Source organism: Dermacentor silvarum, chromosome 7 (assembly GCF_013339745.2).
Source record: "Dermacentor silvarum isolate Dsil-2018 chromosome 7, BIME_Dsil_1.4, whole genome shotgun sequence".
NCBI lineage: Eukaryota > Metazoa > Arthropoda > Arachnida > Ixodida > Ixodidae > Dermacentor > Dermacentor silvarum.
The window spans coordinates 158,769,917-158,791,934 of NC_051160.1; the positions used below are offsets into that span (position 1 = coordinate 158,769,917).

The 22,018-nt window shown below is 44.4% G+C and overlaps 1 protein-coding gene and 1 non-coding gene across 2 annotated transcripts; both read left to right on the top strand.

Annotated features, from left to right (window-relative positions):
• Trnaa-cgc (transfer RNA alanine (anticodon CGC)) lies at positions 1-73 on the top strand. Its single transcript has one exon. It is a non-coding gene; the product is annotated as a tRNA-Ala (tRNA).
• An 8,675-nt stretch (positions 74-8,748) lies between these two features.
• On the top strand, positions 8,749-19,946 carry LOC125947242 (uncharacterized). Its single transcript, XM_049671655.1, has 2 exons — positions 8,749-9,181; positions 19,939-19,946. Exons 1-2 carry the CDS (start codon positions 8,749-8,751, stop codon positions 19,944-19,946), a joined length of 441 nt encoding a protein of 146 aa, XP_049527612.1.
• Positions 19,947-22,018: the final 2,072 nt, after the last annotated feature.

A 22,018-nucleotide genomic window follows, 5' to 3' on the forward strand; every position in this document is an offset into this window, starting at 1 on the left:
GCCGTGGTAGCTCAATTGGTAAGAGCATCGCACGCGCAATACGAAGACGTGGGATCGTTCCCCACCTGCGGCAATTGGTTTTTTCATCCACTTTGATTTCCATTAATGTATCATTTCTTTAATTCAATAAGTAAGTACAAGTAATTTCCCCTATGTTTTTCTTGGTTATCTATCTTTGTTTGTGGGCTTCCTATAATATATAGGCCTATATATTATAGGATGGCTTCCTATAATATATATATATATATATATATATATATATATATATTGCAATTAACTGTAGTCTTCTCCGGACCACCGTCAGTTCCACGTCGCTTCTCGAAGAGGCAGGACGTTTGTGAGCTTGTGAAGTGAGCCTCTGAATAACACTTTGCTATGCGGTGAACGCGGTGTACATCATGAATCTGGGACCTCAAAGGGGTGTGACGTAAGGCTGACGCGTTTCTCTTGCATTTTCCGCTAAATCGTCATTGAACATTTTCTTTTAGTGGATAGTCAACCTTTCGCGAGTATATTTTCCAAGACTGGCATCATTTATTGCACATCAACAACGTATACAGCATTCAATTTCACACATAGTAGGCAGCGTTGGGGAATCTCAGCGAGTAGTGCGGTCGAAGAAGGCTCTCAGAGCGTTTCCCACTGCAGTGGCTCTTGATCTGCGACGCTTTCTTCGGAATAACTGCTTCACATGTTGTTACTGTAACTTGTGGACGCAAGTGTACATCAAGTGACGTGTTCTTTGCGTACCTTTGTACTTCGAGTAGGTGGCGTGCTATGTTTTGGTCGCGAGATTAAGTGATGCGCTGTGGCCGCTGGACGCATGTCACTCCGCTGGTTTGGAGATAAATATGTCCAGACCTTCGACGTATTTTGCTTGATAATTTTGTCATACTCTGAAATATAAAAGTATCAGAGTTCATTGTACATCGAATTACGTGACCAACTAAGGGCTGGAACCGCAGCCTACAGGTACAAAAAAATTATCGCTTATTAATAGCCTGTCACTACGAAACAAAGCCCAGGTAGTCCTTTTTACTACCTGATATGTTGCTGCTTGCGCTTGCCGTGGAGAAATTTAGCGAAGCCGCAATTGTGCTGTGCTGCAACCGCACTCTCTCAAGTTGCGATACAAAAGGCTAGATGCACGACCCGAGTGTTCTGATGCGCCTGAATGCAGCTGACGCTCGGGTTACAAGCAGTGCCCTTCGCGATGGCCAAGCTTTGCCTCCATACGCGCCGACCACGCGTAGCTTTGACTGAGCCAAAAAAAAATTATCTGGGGTGAGGCACGCGACAGTTACCGAAGCAGCACTTAGCACACTGCTCCAAATTGACGCAAGTGGCTTCGTTGGCTCTCGTCAGCAAAGTGGTATGCACCGTCGTAGAATTTCCAAAATCCAGAATCCACTTTATTTCCAACACACAAGTTGGGGCCAACAAAACTCTGGGTTGAGGCTGTGGTTGAACCAGTTCGGAATGGTTGCTTCAGATAGTTTCGGCTGGGATTCGGCTTTGAGATGGCGCAAAAAAGTCGGTTCGCTTCGGCTTCGATGGACAATTATGGTGCAGTTCCGGTTTTCGTTTCACTTCCAGTAAATGTAGCAGCGGTAGTTTTAGGGTGGTGGTGATGGTAGTGGTAGCGGGGGTAATAATAATATAATAAGTAACATTGCATAAGGCGACGTAGCTCACACGTAGGCACAGTGATGTTGCCTAGGTCAGAATACATGGTGTTCAGGGCGTCTATGCAAACGGCCTTGGGGGGGGGGGTAATTAAATGAAGCAGCGACTTCCTTTTTCTATTGCAAATTAGGTTTTCTTCCCAAAGGAGGTCGTACTGTTTGAACACTCCTGCAGGAGACGAGTTTCTTGTTCGGCTGATAAAATATCCAGCGTATATCGTCCCCCACATACATTCGGAGAGTGCGTGTGTCGCAATCGCACAATACGTGGGTCCGTTTGTACACGCGTTTCTTTCGTCATTAAGAGCCGTCGCTGACGTACCTAACAATCCGGCAGCAACAGTTATCCGTTTGCTTTCTGCAAGCTGTTCCGTCAAGCGCCACTCAAGGCCGGATTGCCTCATCGCGGGTCCCTTCACCCAACGGTGTTTGAATGAGAAGGCCGCCTGCTGATGCAACACCGCTTCCTGAACGCCGCTTGCCTCGAACAAGATCATTCGACACTGAATTGTGCGCACGCATCGGAGCACTTGAGTCGTTCGCTGGCTTTTCAGTCTTGCGATTGCTCTTCAAGTGCATAAAAGGATATTCCGCCCCAAGTTTTTCCCTCGAAGCTTCACAGGCTCACGAGGTAAGCAACACAAAGGTTTTTTCCCTTTTTTAGCAGGCAAGGTGAACTTATGTAAATATTTTGTTGAGAAACAGGCCCACTGAGGTAAGCCGGCAAAAATCACTTGCGTGATTGCCCATTTTACAAATTATTTTAATGTAAGCTGTGCCTGCTGAGCAGACATACGATCTATATATGTCACTAAGTTTACAGCGTCCTCATAGACAGAATGCCTTGTGGCCGCGTACACGCAAAATAAAACAGAAAATCGATGACAGTGGCGCACAAGTACTGTCCCGGGGCACTTGACCAAACTCAATAGAAGGAAACAGCTACGGTGTCTCTATAAGATGACATTTTGCGGACCGTGTCTAGAACGTAAGTAGAACTACATTAGAAGTGGAGCACTTCTTGGTGGACACAAGGTTCTATCTACTGCGGCCACTTCACCGCCCCTGTTTCAAAACTGGAGGTAAACGGTAAAGATATGGATAGATCAGAATTGGCTGACGTATTTAATAATTTTTTCACTGATATGATAACGACCGGAACTCCGGCTGATGCGTGCGAATACGTAATTTTTCATAACGCTCAATCATTGTATTTGCGTCTTGTCACCGCCCACGAAGTCTTATCAACAATAAAAAGCATAAAAAATATCGCCAGCTGTGATATTGACGGAATTCAAATACGTCCTGTCAAAGACGTGGCTGATATAATCGCGCCGATCTGAGCAGATATCTTTAACATTTGTTTAACAAGCTCTGTTTTTCCTTTAAATATGCAAATAGCAAAAGTGACCGTGCTTTATAAAAAAGGTGACCGAAATAACTTTGGCAATTATAGACCGGTGTCTATCTTGCCTGTGTTCTCAAAGGCTTTCGAAAAAATTCTGCACACTCGATTTTCAAGTTTCATTGATAAATATAATTTATTTACACCTAATCAATTTGATTTTCGGAAAATTAGATCAGTTGAACTGGAGCTGCTAGAGCAAAAAGAGCATATTCTTAGACAATTTGAAAACAAGGCCCTCATTCTTGGTATATTTATTGATTTTTCAAAGGCCTTCGATTTAGTAAACTATAAAATATTGTTAAAGAAATTGCATTGCTATGGCATTCGTGGACACGCCTTAGCGCTTATTTACTCTTATTTGTGAAACAGACAGCAGGTCGTTCAGATAAGCGACTCTATTTCCGGAGTGAAACCTTTGCTGTGTGTGGTGCCACAGAGCAGTATTCTAGGCCTATTATTCTTTAACATCTATCTTAATGACATTGTAAATAATAATTGCGAGGCCGAATATATAATATATGCTGATGATACCAGCATACTTTTTTCAGGACATGATATTCACGAGCTTATGAGAACTTGTAATCACACAATGAGAATGCTAGAGAGATGGTCAGCAGCAAATGCTATGCGTATTAACGAAAATAAAACAAAAGCTGTTATATTCCGACCACAATATAAAACTATTCTACCTCATCAAGACATAGTACTGGGTACTCAGACTATTGAAATAGTTCACCATTTTAAATGTTTGGGCATATTTTTTCCGCTAATATGTCCTGGGATTGCCACGTAAGACATGTCCTGCAAAAATTTGCTCAGATGACAGGTGTAATTGGTTGGCTTCGATACTTACTTCCAAAAGGAATCAAGCTTCTGCTCTATCATTCGCTCTTTAGCTCTCGTTTAAATTATTGCCAATTAGTATGGCGTACAACGACGGTCACTAATCTTAATCAAATATACTTAGTTCAGAAAAAAATGTATTAGGCATATTTTCAGTGCGCATTTTGCGGCATCTACTAATGTTTTATTCTGCAGTTCAGGAATGGTCAAAGTACACCAGATATACAATTATACGTTAAGCAGGAAATTCAAATTAGAAACTCGTAAGAACATAACAAATTTGCGCGTTTTTGGCCAATTTAAGAATTAGGCATTTAAATTATCCCGCGCGTCATGGAGAAAATTGGGAGGTAGGCACAGTACGATTAAACTCCGGAAAATAGCGTGTGTCTTACACTCTTTCCTCCCTTCTGAATCACTATGACCTTAACAATTTTGACTTGTTTAATTGTTCATATCAGGATATCCGCAAGTTATATACAGTGATGTATAGCTCTGAAATTTCTACTACCTAATACCTGTTTTATTACAAACCTTGTCTCATTTGTCATACCCATAATCGTATCGAATTGTCTCATCTGGTTGTATGTAACTGTTTGTAACAAATTGATAACTATACTGTCTTTTTCTCCCCTGACGACACCTCTCCCTTTGTCAACGCCTTCAACGATTATCTATGCCAAGTAGCTTAGCTTTTGAAGACGTAGCCATGCCTATTTGTCTTGCCTCCCGAGAAAACTCGCGCCAATAACTTGTGCTGTTTTACAGAGAAGCGGTCTATGGCAAGGGATTTCTTCTTGGCGTAACGTCGACTGAAAGCTTGACAGTTTCAGAGTAGCGTTTGCAACCAAACGTTAACGCATAACATACGTAAAGAAATACCGTCGTCCTGATTGCGCATGCTTCGAATTTTTTTGGGTTCCTGTAGTTTACGTGCGCTATGATAACGTACGCTATATGGCGAGTTTAGCGTTGTTATAGTATAGCGTATAAAAGCAAACCCAAAGAGATAGTGTTAGCGTTGCCTGCTGCACACTGCGCGTGCGGTGTACGTACATGGTGCTGGAGCTCTTACTCACGTGCGCTATTTTCGTGATTTAGCGTTCAACGCTAACGCACGCAAAGTATGGACGCTAAGAAATAGCGCTGTCGAACATGGCGGCACCCATTGGCTCCCACTTCAGCGTGAATTCTCGTTATGGCTAAGCTTTCACTCGCGTTGATCGCCAGTAACTTTCGAAATGAGATTTAGGTTTCTCTAAACTCACGTGAAATGTTAGAACTCAAAGTCACGCGTAGTTACGAGCGCAAAGTGCGTTTATTTTCCGAGATCGTTCGGCGATTTCGGCGTACGTAGGCCTAACAAGACACGTCCGCATAGCAACAGGATTTTTGCTAATTGATTGACTTGGAATGAATACGTTTGACACGGGGCACCACACGGCGCTCTGCTTTATAACCACGTCCTCATTGTTTGCGTTCCCGTGCGGTAAACTAAACGCCTTGGAAGGACGCGCATCGTAACGCACTGCAAAGGTGCTTGCGTTTAACTTTCGTAAGGCGACAAACGCTATTCTAAAACTGTGGACTATCTTGATCTATGGCTCATACCCCAGAATGCAAAGTCTCATACGCCCGTAAAGCAGAGGCTACAAGCACTCAGTAAGGTCAAGCGAACAGTGCATGCATTCTTTGGACTCACGCACACAACATACAGAACAGCATAATTTTCAATAAAGAACCAGCTTAAATTAAGTATACGAATCACATAATTCACAAGGCGCTCCTGCGTCTACGTGTTATGCGAAGCACGTGCCGCTCCGCGCAGACGTTTCCCGGAAAAGTTGCACAGAGATGTTACGCAAGCTGCCGTGGTGACGGCAGCTTGACTACAGAATACGAAGCACGGAGTGGCCTAACTACACTTTCGTAACTAAAAGAAGAACCCTTCAAGGAACTCATTTGTGTTGCGACAGTGCTGTGGGAAGGCCACGAATCGTGAGGGCACCTGAAGTGCAGCGTGCATACGAGGCGCGGCGAATTTCTCTTCTTTCTGGTCCACTCTCTGTAGGTGCACGAAGCAACGGCGCAAGCCAAGTCGCAGGCTGTCGAAACGTCTTAGGCTAATAATTAGGGGAAGTCCATGTCACCACGAGAATAATTTCACACTACCTCGCAATGTGCAATCGTTCTAGTTGTCATTTACAGCTTGGCTGTCCAACCACCTTCGCAGCGTTGAGACAACTGTTTTATTTTTTATTTATTCATTTATTTTCATTTTTTTTGCTAGATAAGAGTGTGACGGTAATCGTGCACCAACTATTCCAACCTGAACGCTCAAGTGCCTTCGGCTTGTTTTTTCTTTCCTTCTTATTGTTCGTCTTTTTCTCAATTTTTTGTCATTGTCGATTATCTGCACGACCTACACTGCGTTGCCGAATTTTTTTGACAGAGAAATAGCTATGAAAGGGTCATTTCAATTTCACAATAACCCCGGAAAACCAGGTGCGACAAAAAGTGTAACGAAACATCGAGTGTTTCGTGCATTCTTAGAAGGCCTGCATTCTTGTAGTGATTGCTCATTGTGCTTTCACTTAAGAACAATTTCCGGAAACATAAACTTTAATGCTTTTTTTTACTGAAGCGTGGAGATGCACCAGGGTAAATTAAATTGTATTTACATAAAATACGAAAAATGGTAGCCTAGGCAAGCCTGAAAATTTTTCGTTTTAAAAGTTAACTGTCGCAGGAACGTACTATCTGCTAAAGGCTTAGCTCCTGCTAAAGGCTTAGCTCCTGGTCCAAACACACCAGCTCTAACACACAAATCTGAATTTGACAAACCCCTATTTTGGAGTACGTTTCGGCGTTATTAACACTTACCGGTCTGGCTAATAAAAAGATGTTATGGACAAAAAAAAAGATGATACCCCGTAGTCCAGAAATGCTAATAATAGTAATGTTTCTTTTTAAAATCGAAATACTTTTCTATCGCAGCCCTAGAAATGTAATATTGTATTCGTACTTTGTTTTCACCTCATAAAATATTGGCGGTGCATTCAAGAGACGGTGACATGCACGGTGTTAAAATCCCGAAGCTGGGTTCGCTTCGCAATACCAAAAGCGGCAGCACAATGCTTACAGTTTTCTTTTTTCAAGTGAATTCTCAGCACATTATAAATAAAACCCGTACTTCTAATCTCACCGCAGCGTTTCGCAGTCCTGCGTGCACAGTCAGTCAAATTCCATGAATAATTTGACGCCAAATATTTTGGCACACATCGTAGCTTTGAAATCTTAGATGACGGACCTAGGTTTTCATGGAGATGCCCTTCAACTCTCCACTTTAAAGCTGCGCCGTCAAGTTTGTCTCTAACGTAAATGTACTAATTAGTCTATTTTTTGTGAATGGTTTGATTTCGCTTTTCTCGCATATTATGACCGCCTGGGAAGATAATTATTCTGTAGCGACGTGATTCGAGTAACTTTTGTGTGCCTTACTTTATTTAAACTCTTCGAAGTAAGAAAAGCAAACTCTATATAGTATACCTTGAGATTTAAGGTACGTATAAGTCATTTTATTAAAATGGCTGTGCTAGCCGTGAAAATGTTGCTTGCAAAAGCAGTTAATGCCGATGAGACAGTACTACTACAAGACATATGGAAACATGCCTCAAGTTTATGCCCGTTCATTACGTCATATACTGCATATTTAACTCGACAACGACGCTACGTCCACTGCATTGTGAACAAGGAACCTGTACAGGCTGCGAAACGTCCAAACAACATTTTTGACTTGGTCAGTGACCGTAATTTTCATTAACCCAACCTGCTACCTGACCAGACGAGCTTTCGTCGAACTCTTGACTAAGTACTCTATTTTGATCAATGTCTTGTTAGTGCATCCCAATCAGGTGTAGTTAAATTCGTGTTCTTGCTTTATTGTTCATTATAAGCGCTATATTTTTTGAGGGAGGATTGAGGGTTTTAAATTTGGAAACAAAAAAATGTCACCAAAAAGTTTTCAGAAGTAGCAAGAGAATTGCCGAAATGTACCGAGTACTGCAGCGGTGCTATTTAGGTAAATTTCAAATTACCTCCATATAGTCACTTTCATCATCTTGTTAACTCTTATTTTGCGCGACAGGAAAGCCTGTCTTGGTTCGTGTTACCAGTGCCAGCGTGGACGGGACACACAGACACAGACACCGCAAACGCTGGTGCAGTAACAGCATTAAAACTGTCCGGCCATTGCGGTGGCTGGCTTCCTTGTGTGCCGTCCATGGAGGAAGAAAAATATAGGAGGGAGCATATCGCAACGCGTTGGTAGCCCAACACTTGATGAAAACGTCAGAGCACGGAGGATACGTAAGATCGCGCGGTAGGTTTTAGTACTCCTGGTAAATTTTTTTTTCAATACCCATTCGAAAGCATTTGAAACTCTTGAAATAAACAAAACCAAAAACAAGGGAAAAAACACAGCAAGGAAACATCTTTTTTCTTCCTGCATGTGAGCAGCTGCTGGCCGAGTGTGCACGGAATAAAGATTACCAGTAACCAAACGTCTCAACAAATCTCGATTCTGCGTGATCTCGACGCAAGAGGTCACGTGTTGACCCACCACTGCTGGCTACACGAAGCGTTCGCTTGCCAAGGCTGGCTGCGTGACGTAATGATCCCGCCTATATTTTCCTTCCTCCATGGTACCGTCTTAATATCTTAATATCTTAAGCCAACAGAAGCATCGAAGAGCACTGCAAAGTCCTTTCCAGACAGCAATGGGATGAAGTTTGCAACTCGATTGACGGCCAGATGCGGAGCGGGGGGTCCTGGAACCTCCTAAAGCATCTGCTGGACGAGACCAACACCAAGTCGAACCAGCGGAGCACGCTGGAAAGAGCGCTGCACGGGGCCAGGCAAGAATCCTCGGACGAGGAGGTTATGGAAAGGTTGATCGCGAAGTACTTGCCGGTAGCCTCCGGTCCGGCGTCCCCCATCCCAGAATATGGGGGCGTCGCGAACCCGGAGCTGGATGCGGAGTTTGGTGTCGAGGAGATCCGGCGGGCCCTGCACGATTTAAACGGCAGGTCGGCCCCGGGTCCGGATAGAGTTACAAACAAGGCACTGAGGAACTTGGACGACAAGTCGGTGGAGTACCTGACGGACGTTATCAACAAGATGTGGAACGACGGAAAAGTACCGGAGATGTGGAGGAGGGCTTCCACCATTCTCATCCCCAAACCGGGCAAGCCCCCTAGTCTCGATAACCTCCAACCGATTTCACTCACTTCGTGCGTTGGCAAGGTCGCCGAACATGCTATCTTAAACAGAGTCTCGCGATACTTGGAAGACCGGGATATTTACCCACACAATATGATAGGCTTCAGGGCAGGACTGTCAACGCAGGATGCCATGAAGCTCATCAAATATCAAGTCATTGACCGTAACACGAGGGACACGAAAGCCATACGTGGATTAGACCTGGAGAAGGCCTTTGACAGCGTCTTGCATTCCTTTGTCTTGAGCCGGATATCTAGCCTCGGGTTGGGCAAGCACTTCCACGACTACACACGATCATTCCTTGCGGACAGAGAAGCCACTCTCAGGGCGGGAGACCTCGTTTCGGACTCGGTTAGGCTGGGTTTCAGAGGGACGCCACAGGGGTCTGTCATATCCCCGACCCTGTTTAACCTAACCATGATCGGTCTGTCGAGGAGACTCTCCGAAGTCGAGGGTATCAACCACACAATATATGCAGACGACGTCACCATTTGGTGTACCGGAGGCAGTGATGGACGGGTGGAGGCTGCGTTGCAGGAAGCCATCGAGATAACGGAGGAATATCTTAAGCCGACCGGCCTTCGGTGTTCCCCTCGGAAATCAGAACTGCTCACTTACAGGCCCAGGCGAAGGGGGCCCAAACCGAAGGGTTGGAAGCCTGTAGAGGACGTCGACATCACTCTACGGACAAGTGAGGACGGTGTCATCCCCAGGGTGGACTCCCTCCGGGTCCTAGGTATGACGATCGAACCAAACGGCTCCAATAACCTGACGGTGTCAAAACTAGCCAAGAAAACGGATAATGCCATCAGACTCATACGGAGAGTTGCCAACCGGCAGCAGGGTCTTGGAGAGGACAATCTTGTGAGACTGGTGCACGCCTTTGTAATGTGTCATTTTACCTACGTGGCGGCCATGCACAATTGGCAAAGGTCGGAGAGGGACAAGCTCAACACGTTGATCAGGAAGACTATCAAGAGGGCCCTCGGCATGCCCATGTACACAAGCTCGAAGAAACTGATGTGTCTCGGCATGCACAACACGCTGGAAGAGATCGCGGAAGCGCAGGAGAGGGCGCAGTACGCCAGGTTGTCCACCACCCAAGCGGGTAGGAGCATCCTGCGGGAGCTGGGGGTTCCGCCGGCGGAAATCGAGTCCCGCTTCTGCGGTCTCCCTCGAGAACAGCGGGAACGCATTGTCGTGGCTCCAATTCCACGCAACGTTCATCCCGAACACAACGTAGGTCGGAGACGAGCTAGGGCCAAGGCTCTCCTGGGCAAAGCTCGGGAATTAAGAGGCTCCGGATTGCTGTTTTGTTGATGCTGCCCGGTACCCAGACGGGACGGCGTTCGTAGCGGTGGGCATCGATCACGATGGGAAACTCACGAACTGTGCGACTGTTCGAACGAAGTCGGCCCAGGTGGCGGAGCAGGTGGCCATAGCCCTGACCCTGCTGGACGACAAAAGGACCACGATCTACAGCGACTCGCGGACGGCTGTACGAGCTTTCGCCAAGGGCACCGTTTCGGAGCAGGTCGTGCGCATTCTACGGGACAAGGACATCAAGTCGCACACGATCATCTGGTTCCCTGCACACATGGGGCAGATCAAGGGCGCCCCGCCCAACCTCAACGAGTCGGCCCACAGAGCTGCGCGAGGAGTCATTGACCGCGTAGCTACCGGGTGGCGCGACGCTGAGGTTATGGATAATCGGGACCCTCCCTCCTCATATAACGAACTTACGAAACATTTTTACATGGGACGGAGACGATATCCTCCGCCACATAGGAAACTAAACAGACCACAGGCGTTGACACTCAGATTACTCCAGGTCGGGGCATACCCTAACCCCGCACTGTTACACAGAATATACCCAGATATACAATCGACCAATGCTTGCGAGCTATGCTCAGACCTAGCTGACTTGGAATATATGCTCTGGCGGTGCCCCGCGTTACACGACGGCGACGATGTCACGTCGACCAAATGGGAGGCTGTCCTAAGCAGCCCCGATCTTGAAGCACAGCTATGGGCTGTCCATCGGGCCCGCGACGCAGCAGAGAGGCTCGGCCTTTCTGTGCCGACGTGGGAGCGGCCCGCTACGTGCTGACGCGCGTTCCGACGGACAATAATAAAGTTTTACCATACCATACCATGGTACCGTCTAACTTTGCACTCGTAACACGAATCAATAACCAGGGATCGAACGCGAGGCCGCAACTGGAGAATTATAGGTGCTGCTACTGGAGTTGGCGAAGCGGCTACTCCAGCTGCGATATTAAGCACCACCTGAAAACTGCTCGGGTTCCTTCCGAATTATTTTAGTTGATTCCAGCGTTTCGAAGGCTTATTCTTGAGCACTTTACCTGCATCATGCTCTATTCGTTTATCTGTGACGTACTTAATTAACAGTAAAGCCACTGATAAACGCCTCTTTCGTTAGAATAGTGAGCCCTCCGGCACGCTAGCGCTGATTGCCATCGAAGTGTGCTACGGCACGTAGGTTCTCCCGCTTGTTTCCGTGCTATTCCACATAGCACATTCCATGATTCAAAAGTATGCGTGTAGGACAAGCTGCTGTCTCACCAGTGTGCTCTGAAGGTAGTGCGAAGCTTCGCGGAATGCGGTTGAAGAAGAGCTTTCTCCTTATGCGAAACAGTTGGTGTTTTGACGTGCGCAAGCTTCATGAAATTTACGGAACTACGGAACGGGCAATTGTCGCCGAAGGTGCATGGACAGCGAAGGCTCTAGGATCATCGACATCAACCCAGGGGGGGGGGGGGGGGGGGTCTTTGAGCCAAGATGCTAGCTGTGCCGTCAGTGGGCTTGGCGGCACCGAAGAGACAAGAATACTAAACCCGGTTTTGCTGCTTGCACAGTTTTGTTCGAAACGTTACTCTGACTCTATTCAAAATGACTGTCGTTGTTTTGTAATGCTGCCCAGCACACAGGCAATCAGTGCACTTTTTGCCGACTGTTGGGAGGTCATTGTGTTGTTACAAAAAGGATGGGGCTGTCGCTAACAGCCACTTTAGAAGTAGCTTAACGAGGCGACGGCCCTGATATCAGCAGCAACATACGGCATATCAAGGAACAAAAGTATATGCAAGATCAGCGTTCAGTTCACAAGGAACTGACAAGCAAAAAAGGGTTTTCTAAGCACAATGAAATAAAAAGCAGACAAGATAATTTTACCACTTAGGTCATACGGAGGCTCCGTTCTCTGTACAACAAGATCAGACAAGATGACACATTTTAACAAAAGAAACTACAACGTCTAAGACACCTCAACAAATAATTATGATAACAATGATTCAGTAATGTTATTCGAAAAGAAAAACATGTCATATAATCATTTCCGTGGTAGCTGAGTGGAGGTCAGCACTATTCTCTGAAAATTTGTTTAACAGGCGGGGGAGCGTGTAAGTTATTCATTGCAAGGAATAATAGTTCATGGTGTAGGAATAATCCATGTTTCCGGACAACGCGTGTTGTAGATACACTGCCTTATCTTTAACCTTGACAGGTCCACATGGAATTATGTATTGTGTCTATTAGCTATGGAGTATGATTGCGCTAGACGGTAGTTATAGAGGTGATCAATTTTCATTATTCGATGGCGATGAGAGACATATTGGGTGTGAGAATTAAAAGAAGCATTTGTTGTTACCCTCATTGATTTCTTCTGTAAATTAATAAAAGGTTTAAGTTTTTCTTTGTCGTTGTTCCCGAAAACAAGTAAGCATAATTAAATTGGACTATGATTAATGATTTGTACAGTAAGAGTTTTATGCATTCAGGTAAGAGATATTTATTTCTACTTATTAACTCAATAATTTTGCACAGTCCTTTGTGTATTTCAGTCACGTGTTCGTCCCAAGTTAGGGTACTAGAAAAGTACAGGCCTACAACCTTTACACACTCCGCTACTTCGATTGTGTCTGATTGAAGTTTAACGTGGGGCAAAGCAATAGTCTTTCTTTTAGGTCGAAAGAGAACCGCTTTTGTCTTTTATGGGCTGATAGTTAAAAAGTGAGGCAGAGCACGTTCACAAGCCTTCTCAATCTCTGTCGTTTCTCTGCCTGATATCAGAAGTGTTGTGTGATCAGCATAACAAATAATGGACGTTTCAGATCTTGAAATAGCACTGTACAGATCATTAATGTAAACAGGAAAAGGAAGCGGTCCTAGAACGCTTCCCTGAGTAGACCTGTTTTAGTACTTTGTAATTCAGACGAGCATTCACCTCAGGAAACCTATTGCTTTCTGTACTTTAAATAGCAGTGTATGAGGTTAAAAAGCGATTCCGTGCACACCATAAGAATATAATTTACCTGGGATAACTTTGTGACCAAGGAAATCAAAGGCTTTAGAGAAGTCTATATAAATTCCTAGTGTTAGATCGTTATTATAAATATTGTGTAAGATGAATTTGTTTTGCGTTAATAAAGCTGCTTCGGTACAACCGTGCGTGCGAAACCCGTGTTGGGAAGTTCCGAGTATCGAATATGTCGACAGAAACTTATGCACTCTAAAGTGCAACAGCTTTTCGAAAACTTTACAAAAAATTGGCAAGATTGAGATAGGTCGGCAGTTTTTAAAATCATTTTTGTCACCACCCTTAAATATTTACGTCACTTTCGCGATTTGCATCTTCTTCGGAAATATGCCATTTGCAAAAGCTAGGTTGAACAGGTACGTCAAAGGAGGTGTCATTAAGTCTGCAACAAACTTAATTGATCTAACCTACATGTTATCGGAATCACAACTACTGGTGTTGTGTAAGTTTACGATGGAAGAATATACCTCCTTTTCATCAATCGGGGAAATGAACATTGAGTTAGGGTTGGATGGCACATTTACATTGAGTGAGGTACCATTTTCTAAATCTGAATTTAAGAATTGATTGGCAAGAAAATCTTTAAATGCATTCGCCAGTCGTGACTCCGTAACTATGACACCGTTATGACTCAGGGCCTCGATTTTATGGTTTCCTTGTGATCGACCAAGTACAAAGCCTAGCCTCTTCCAGGTTATTTCCGATTGGTGTGTGTCAGCGAAAATAATATGTTTTAATAACTGTTCTCAGCTTTTCTGAGCACGTTTCTTAAGGCGAAAGCCTTATACGTCTCCTCGTTCAGTCGACCTTCAAAGTCCTTGAGCGAAAACCGCGTCGACGAAGCGGAACGGCACGCCATGACGACTCGGTGTAGTAATTCACTTACCACATTGCCCCGGCATCGTGTCTTACCTATATGCAATTGCTCATGCAACAATCGTGATGGTGTGAGGGTCACCGTTGTCATCGTATTCAGTGAGTAAGCAAGCAACGCTCACGCAACAATTGTGATTGATGGTGCACGGTTCATCGTCGTCATCGTGTTAATTGAGATAGAGTTAATTCAGGCACTCGAACCCACGACCTTCGGTGGTAGTCGAACCCTCGAGCTTATTTGGCAGTCGGACCCACCACCTTTGGCCTTAAGGCGAAGTTAATCAAGGCAAAGTTAATTAATATAGAGTTCAGGCATTCCAACCCACGACCTTTGGTGTTAATTGGGGCGATGTTTCTTGAGGCACAGTTTATTAAGGTAGAGTAAATTAAGACACTACAATCCGCGACCTTTGGTCGGAAAAAAAAAATAAAAAGAAGTAACAACGCATTCGAATGAGAATGTCAAGTACTTTAATATGTCTCTTGAGTGCTCAGGCTTTCGCCTTCACCCTCTTCGGCGTATGTTATAGTGACTATCAATGTTTAAATTGGTTTCGTAGGCGCTTTAATTCTTTCAGTATGTTAGGCTCTTTATTACAAAAAACTTCCTGGTACATTTGATGCTTCCTATTTATTTGTTCCACAATATCCTGTCTTACTCAAGGTTTGCGACAGCGGTTTGTTTGTATTTTTGTTTTCGTTGCGAAACAGTTATTGTAGATAGTAGTAACTTCGCTTAATAAAGAATAGTATCCTTCATCTGCATCATGTACAGCGTAGATGTAATCCCCTGTAGGAACCTTTATTGTTTCTCAAAAGCGCACTAAGTTTTTTTTCGGAGATGTCTTGAAAGAGATGTGTTTCTTTCCTGTTTTTGCTTCTTAATACCATATATAGTGGCTTATGTCTGCTGCAATGACGTCTGCTTGTAAGAGGAATCGGGATGAACTGGCCTTAAGGTGTTCGATGTATGAGATATTTTAGTAGCGGTAGCACTAATTATATCGAATTCATTTGCAGTAACAATGGAAGTAAGACAACGTCGCTTTGTGTTATTCTCTAGTGTAATTATGTTAAAGTTACCGCCAACTACAAGCTCTAGTTTCTTTTCTTTTGTAAAATTAAACACACGCTCAAGAAACACCAAGAAACTATCGGAACATCCAACTGGAGGTCATACAAGCCAACGAAGAAACCAGAGCGTACCTCTACTGCTTCATAATCAACTGTTACAACAGTAAACTCGCTTTCAATATTGGTTTGAAAAATATTTTGAACGAGAACTCAAACGCCACCTCGTCGATTTCCAGATCGTGTCACAAAAAATTGGGAGTATATTGATGGCACGTACATTTCCGAATCTCCATCATACCAAGTTTCCGTTATTATAATTCAGGAAAACTCAAATTCGATGGCATCAAGAATATGCTTATATCATCAAGTTTCGATTGAGCATAAAGACAGTTCAAGGTTATGAAGGAAAAATAATTTGTACATTTACCAGTCACTTTAGAAAATTCATGTGGAACAACTACCAAACGTAAGGTATTCGTGTAAATTATACTTACGAGCTCATTTACGAGATCTTTTACGGTGCTAACTAATTTAAATGCATTTCTGACTTAACAATGATTACAGGATCAACCGGCGACTTGCGCAGGAGGATCGTGCCGTTTGAGCACAAAGCGAAACGATATCCATTTCGTCTAGGCCATTCTTTGGTCGCTCGTAGTGGTTCACGGTTGTGCTTTGTCAAATTTTAAACGATGAAAACACGACTTTTTGCATCGCTGAGCTTTCGGCGAGCCGAGAGTCTCGATCTGACTGGCGAGTGTAGCGCGCTATTATTCCAGGGGTTTTCTCTGGTTCCGCGGGAAGCTGCTCAATAGCCGCTACTTCACTCCGTGCAAAACAAGCAATGTCAAGAGTGCGAGCCAACTCATTGACGTTTTGTAGCAAATCCTCGCCAACGATGACAGAAATTCCGTTAAATTCCGTGGCGCGGTCTTGATAAACGCTTGCCAAATGTAAGGCATTCGTGCAAATTATACTTACGAGCTGCTTCACGAAGTGGCGCTGGCCATTTAGCCGACCAAGCTCGCTGTTGCGCGCATAAGCCAGAATGCAAGGCGCTTTTCGAACAAACACGGGTGTTGCGCAAATTCAGCACTCAGAAAAACCGAGAAATTTTTTACTCCCGGAGGCTCTTTGTATCTCTAATGAAAACGATTACTGCGTCAGTGCTCCTTCTCTTTGCGCTCGGGATAAAGCAACTTGATTACCTCAGGGCAAACGTGTGTGTCGGGTCAGCTAGGTAGGGCGGGAGATGTGCGAGATTATACATGAGTGATGCGAAAGTTTTACCTTCTTTTGCTTTTCGCCGCCTTTGATGATTATGGCCTGGTTCAAGGACATATCTTTGAGCGGTGATGATGATGATGATGATGATGATTTAATGGCATCCCTATGAAACGGGGCGGTGACAAATAGTTACCTAGCCTACTTGGTTTAATCCGGATCCCTCCACTATACGGCGTGCCTCATAATCACAACTGGTTTTGGCACATAAAACCCCAGAAAGAAGATTTGATCAGGTATGCTATACCTGTTTTTTATATAGCATTTTTGTACACATCCCATTAATCTATTTTTTCCTCAAAATCTACCTTGTACCGATGTAAGAGATCAGGTCGTATCAACCTCTTCCCTGCTTTTTTTTTCACCAATATTCTAATCGTATCTTGCTTATCTATACGGCTGATCGGTTGATGCTTCCGTCCACTTCAAACCCAAGTGCTTCTAGAAGGTGTACGTTACCTACGGGTATCACTGGGTGAATCCCTTCGCATTCCCTTAGGGTGTGCTGAGTGGTCTCTGGAACGTTGCTGCAGGGTATATACGCGTGTCTCATCTAGTGCCGAATATTTGCTGCGGTATGTTTTGGTTCTTAGGCAACCGGCTCCAGCTTCAAACAGCAATTTTGTGCTATCGTACAAAATTTTCTTTTTAATTTGTCTTCTCATACTTGTAAATCTCCACGGTCATTTTTGTTTCCATTCTGTGCATCCAATTCACTGTATCTATTTCTCTCACTTTCTTTTTGACGACTCCTGGTTGTCTATTTACAGTTTCAGTCAGCCTGTACTTGGTTGCCAACTTTCGGTCGGACGCACCAGCAGTGCCCCCTCCCCTCCCACCCACGCCGCCCTTTTTGTGTACATAAAGCCCCTTTTTTGTAAATAAAATTCCGTGTACTCCAGCGTTCTTGCTGTCTTCCTCTGCTGGTCCGTGCTTATTTGTGTGCCGCAACGATGTTTCACAATGCTATTCACAACTAACTAGCCCAGATGTCCATGGCTAGCACTATGTGACAACACATTTAACGACCTTTGGAGGGTATTACATGAAGATCCGTTTGTGATCCGTTTATTGTAACTCTCACCATCAAAAAGCAGCGGACTACAGCCGACCAGAGGCTTTTGTGCTCCTCATTACTGTCTCCCTGTCGTCAGTAATTTCTCAGCGATCTGTAGTATATGTATATATATTCGCACTTTTTACTCACCCAGGCTAAGAAAAAACTGAACAATTTTTGGTCGCACAGAGCGTCGAAACTCCAATTCATCGTCGGCGCTCGATCAAAACGCTTTCCGACCGTGCCTCAATAGATGTATTCTATTGTTTTTACTTTTGCGTTAAGCTTTGTTTTGTATTAGTTAAGTAATTGAAGCAATAACCTTGCAGTGGGATGGTGCGCCGCTTCCGGCTTGACTAATTAAAGCTTAAGCGTTAATCGAAAGGATGTTCAACGAGATACAAAAGTTACATAAGCGATGCGGTATTGGTTCTGATCATACAAAAAATAGTGTTCTTTTTGCGTTCTGTTATTTGCAAGAGCTATTCGTGATTATCACGACCTAGAGAGGGCGCCGCCATTTATCAAAGCTGGCGGCTCAACATGAGCTCTATCGGACCTTTTCACTATACTGACAAGAAATCACGCGGCTTTGACGAAGGCGACGCTTTCTTTTGTCCAAGCACTTATTGATTGTTGGCGCAAAATAAATTATGATGCAATCGAAGTCGACGGTCTCTGTTTGCAAACTTTTGCAGTGCAAGTGTAGCATCATACCGTCTCTATGCGTTGCCGTGATGTCTTCACTGAAGTCAACGTCAGGCGGGCTGAATGTTACCGCACAGCCGAAACATCCGAGTGCGAACATGTCGCCGGTACGCTGATACACTGCTGCCGCGAAGAAAGGCTTTATTTTTGTCATTTGCGTGATGCAGTAGACAGCTAACTCACGACGCACCGCGGTGACACGGTTATTTTAACAGCGGAGCTGTTTAAGCCGGCCGTAAGTGTGTAACACGTCGGACAAAATGTGGGCCGATCCTGGCGGTTGTGCAGAAAGGGTCCAAGCGCAATGGCTAATACCCCTGTGAACTAGAGAAGCTCAGCCTGGCCTAGTCTAGCTAAGCATGGTTGGGACTACTTAGGCTTAGTCAGTCATCGATAGCCAATCAATGCCTAATGAATAATCAATCAAAAATAAATAAATTCTGGAAAATGCTGGGGACGACATGGTAGGGCTTAGCCTAGCGCAAAAGCCAGGACTAGCTAGGTGCCCATCAGCTCGGCTGTCTATTTAGCATTGCGCCTCCAGTGCAAGCTACGCTAATTTTTTTCCTAAACACCAATCTAAGCGACTTTTACATTACCTACGCTCACAATTTAGCGAGAATGACTGTTAGACAACCTATTCATTTCGAAACTTTGTGAAGACGTGCACGTCTAATTGCGTGTGCTGGCAAAGACACCACGCACGGTCGTAAGCTAATACGCGCGCATTTTTTATAGTGAGCTGCCACTTTGCGCTGCCGATGATTTTCATGTCAAAAGCCACGAACGCGTACCGGAATAATATGCGTGTTCCTTTATGGTCACCGGAGATTTCATGTAAGGCATGAATTTGACAAACTATCGCGTGGCTGTTGGTTCGATCTAATCTAATCTAATCGGATGGTAGAATCGGAGGACAACCGGATGGTATATCTCCCATAATTTTGAAAAACTGCTCTCGAGAGGTAGCTAAATACCTTTTTGTGATTTACAACAAGTCTCTCAGTGATGGCCAGCTTCCTGACGACTGGAAGCTAGCGTACGTAGTACCAGTATTTAAAAAAGGTACCACAGCAGACGAGTCTAATTATAGACTTATATCTCTCACCCTACAGTGTTCTAAGGCTTTGGAGCACGCTATTTATACGTCCTTGATTAAACACATTACGTCAATAGGATTTCTGAATAATCAACAGCACGGATTTCGAAAAGATTTTTCTTCGACAACTCAGCTATTTCGACTTACCACGATATAGCCTCCAGTCGCGATTGTAGAGGACAGGTCGATTGCTTACTTTTAGATTTTCAGAAGGCTTTCGACACTGTCTCCCATCAGTTACAGAAACTTATGCACATTAATATTGATAACTCTGTTAACATGCAGATAATTGACTATTTAATTACATCCCGGAAACAGCAAGTTGTTCTCAATGGCAAATGGTGATGTAACGTATGCGGTTTCACAGGGATGCTTACTCGGACCCCTACTGTTCCTTATTTTTAATAACGATATCTTAAAGAAATCAAGTGAACTGTACATCTGTTTGCTGATGATTGTGCATTATATTTTAATGTGGCCAGTGGGGCGGATTGCGTACAGCTGCAGGAAGATCTCCATCGTATCTTCATCATGTGGTGCAGTGGTGGATGCACATGTGGTGCAACATGTGGTGCAGTTTAAGCAGAATAAATTTGAACATTAATAAATGCGTGCGTGTCAGCTTCACCATAAAAATTCATAAACTGTGTTATCGCAAGTATCTAGATAATCAAGTTGTTCGCCAGGAATCTTTGTACAAGTACCGCGGAGTGACTTTATCTCAGAATGGATCATGGTCCGAGCATATTGACACTATTGTGCGCAAGGCCGGAGCTTCGCTTGGTTTCCTTCGGAGTAATCTCAAGCAGGTGAAAAGTCACGTCAAAGAGGCGGCATACGAAGCTTACATAAGACCATTACTTGAGTACGACTGCCCTATGTGGGATGCGTTCCATTCTGTACGAATTAAAGCGTCGAAACGCATACAGTCCAGCGCTGCAAAGTATGTCCTGAGGTGGAACAGTCGGTTCGATGGCGCAACGAATATAAAAAGAAATCTAGTATGGGCTCATCTAAGCGAAAGCCGCAAAAACCTTCGTCTGAAGCTTTTTTACACAATACGAGTATACAAAAAGCCGGCAGATCCCACGTACTGTGGGAATCGATGTTATGCGAAGCAGTGTACTCACCTACCAAGTTATTAGCCTACCAAGTTAAAAGAAACGACCATGAGAGCACCATGATGTATGCGGCTGTTTCATGACCTACATGACACGCATGTCATGAGTCTTCAGGAGTCCCTTTCGCTATGTAGAAAAGACCTTAAGGGAAAGCCTTAGTCATGCTCATGACTATGACTTCGACAATCAACTTATACCCTTTTCTTACACTTAGTACCACATCCGAAACCATTCCATTGATTTTAGTGTTAATATTTTTTCTCTGAATCATTGTAATTTTTGCTGAGTCTTGACGATGACTTCTACTATCATTCTTTAGTGTTTCTTTCACTTAGTATCCACGTCCGAACACATTTCAGTGGTTTTTGAAGCGAAAGCTTCATTACGCTACCCCGGGCAGCCGTCGGCGACTCAACAGTTTTCACCTTGAGAGCAAGAGGTCAAACCACAAGAGAGCATTAAGGCGCCTTTATAGTGTCTGACATAATCGGTGTGTGCGTGTGTGCCCGTGCGTCTATGCAAGTGTGTGTGGGTATGTGCGCACGTGCGTGTGTGCGTGCGTGCGTGCATGCGCGCGAGCGTCATTAGACGCCGTGCGCGTCCTAGCGCATTGGCCATGCTTCCGGTTACGTTGGCGGCACCAGCACGTCGAACTATCGGTCGAACTATAGCCGCTGTTGTTCTCGCCAATGTAACATAACGTGTGCGCGCGTTCACGATACGTCGGACTATATTTAGGCCTTTAGGGTGCCCTGAAAGGAGAGATTGCTGCCGTTGCCCGAGTAGAGTTGGGCTCGGCTGCGAGTTGCAACCAAGCCTCACTACTTTACTGATCACCGCAGTGTCTTCATAGGCATAAAAATTATGAATAAACACTGAATTCATTGCAAACATGTCTGCATATCATTCCAAACCACACCTCGCCCACAGCTCGACAATGGGCCTAGCCAGGGCAGTGACGCTTTAGCTATCAACCAGGGTTAACCAAAACTAAACCACACCAATTTTTGTGTCTTAATCGCTCTTCGCTGAGTCATTTTCATTTTTGCTGAGTCAGTGTTTCCTTCGCTTAGTACCCATATCCGAACCCATTTCAGTTGTTTTTTTAGTGTGAATTTTTTTTGCCGAATCATTGTACTTTTTGCTGAATCACGGTCATGACTATGGCTTCTACCACCATCCTTTAGAGTTTCCTTCACTTAGTACCCACGTCCTAACCCACTTCAGTGGTTTTTGAGTGTTAA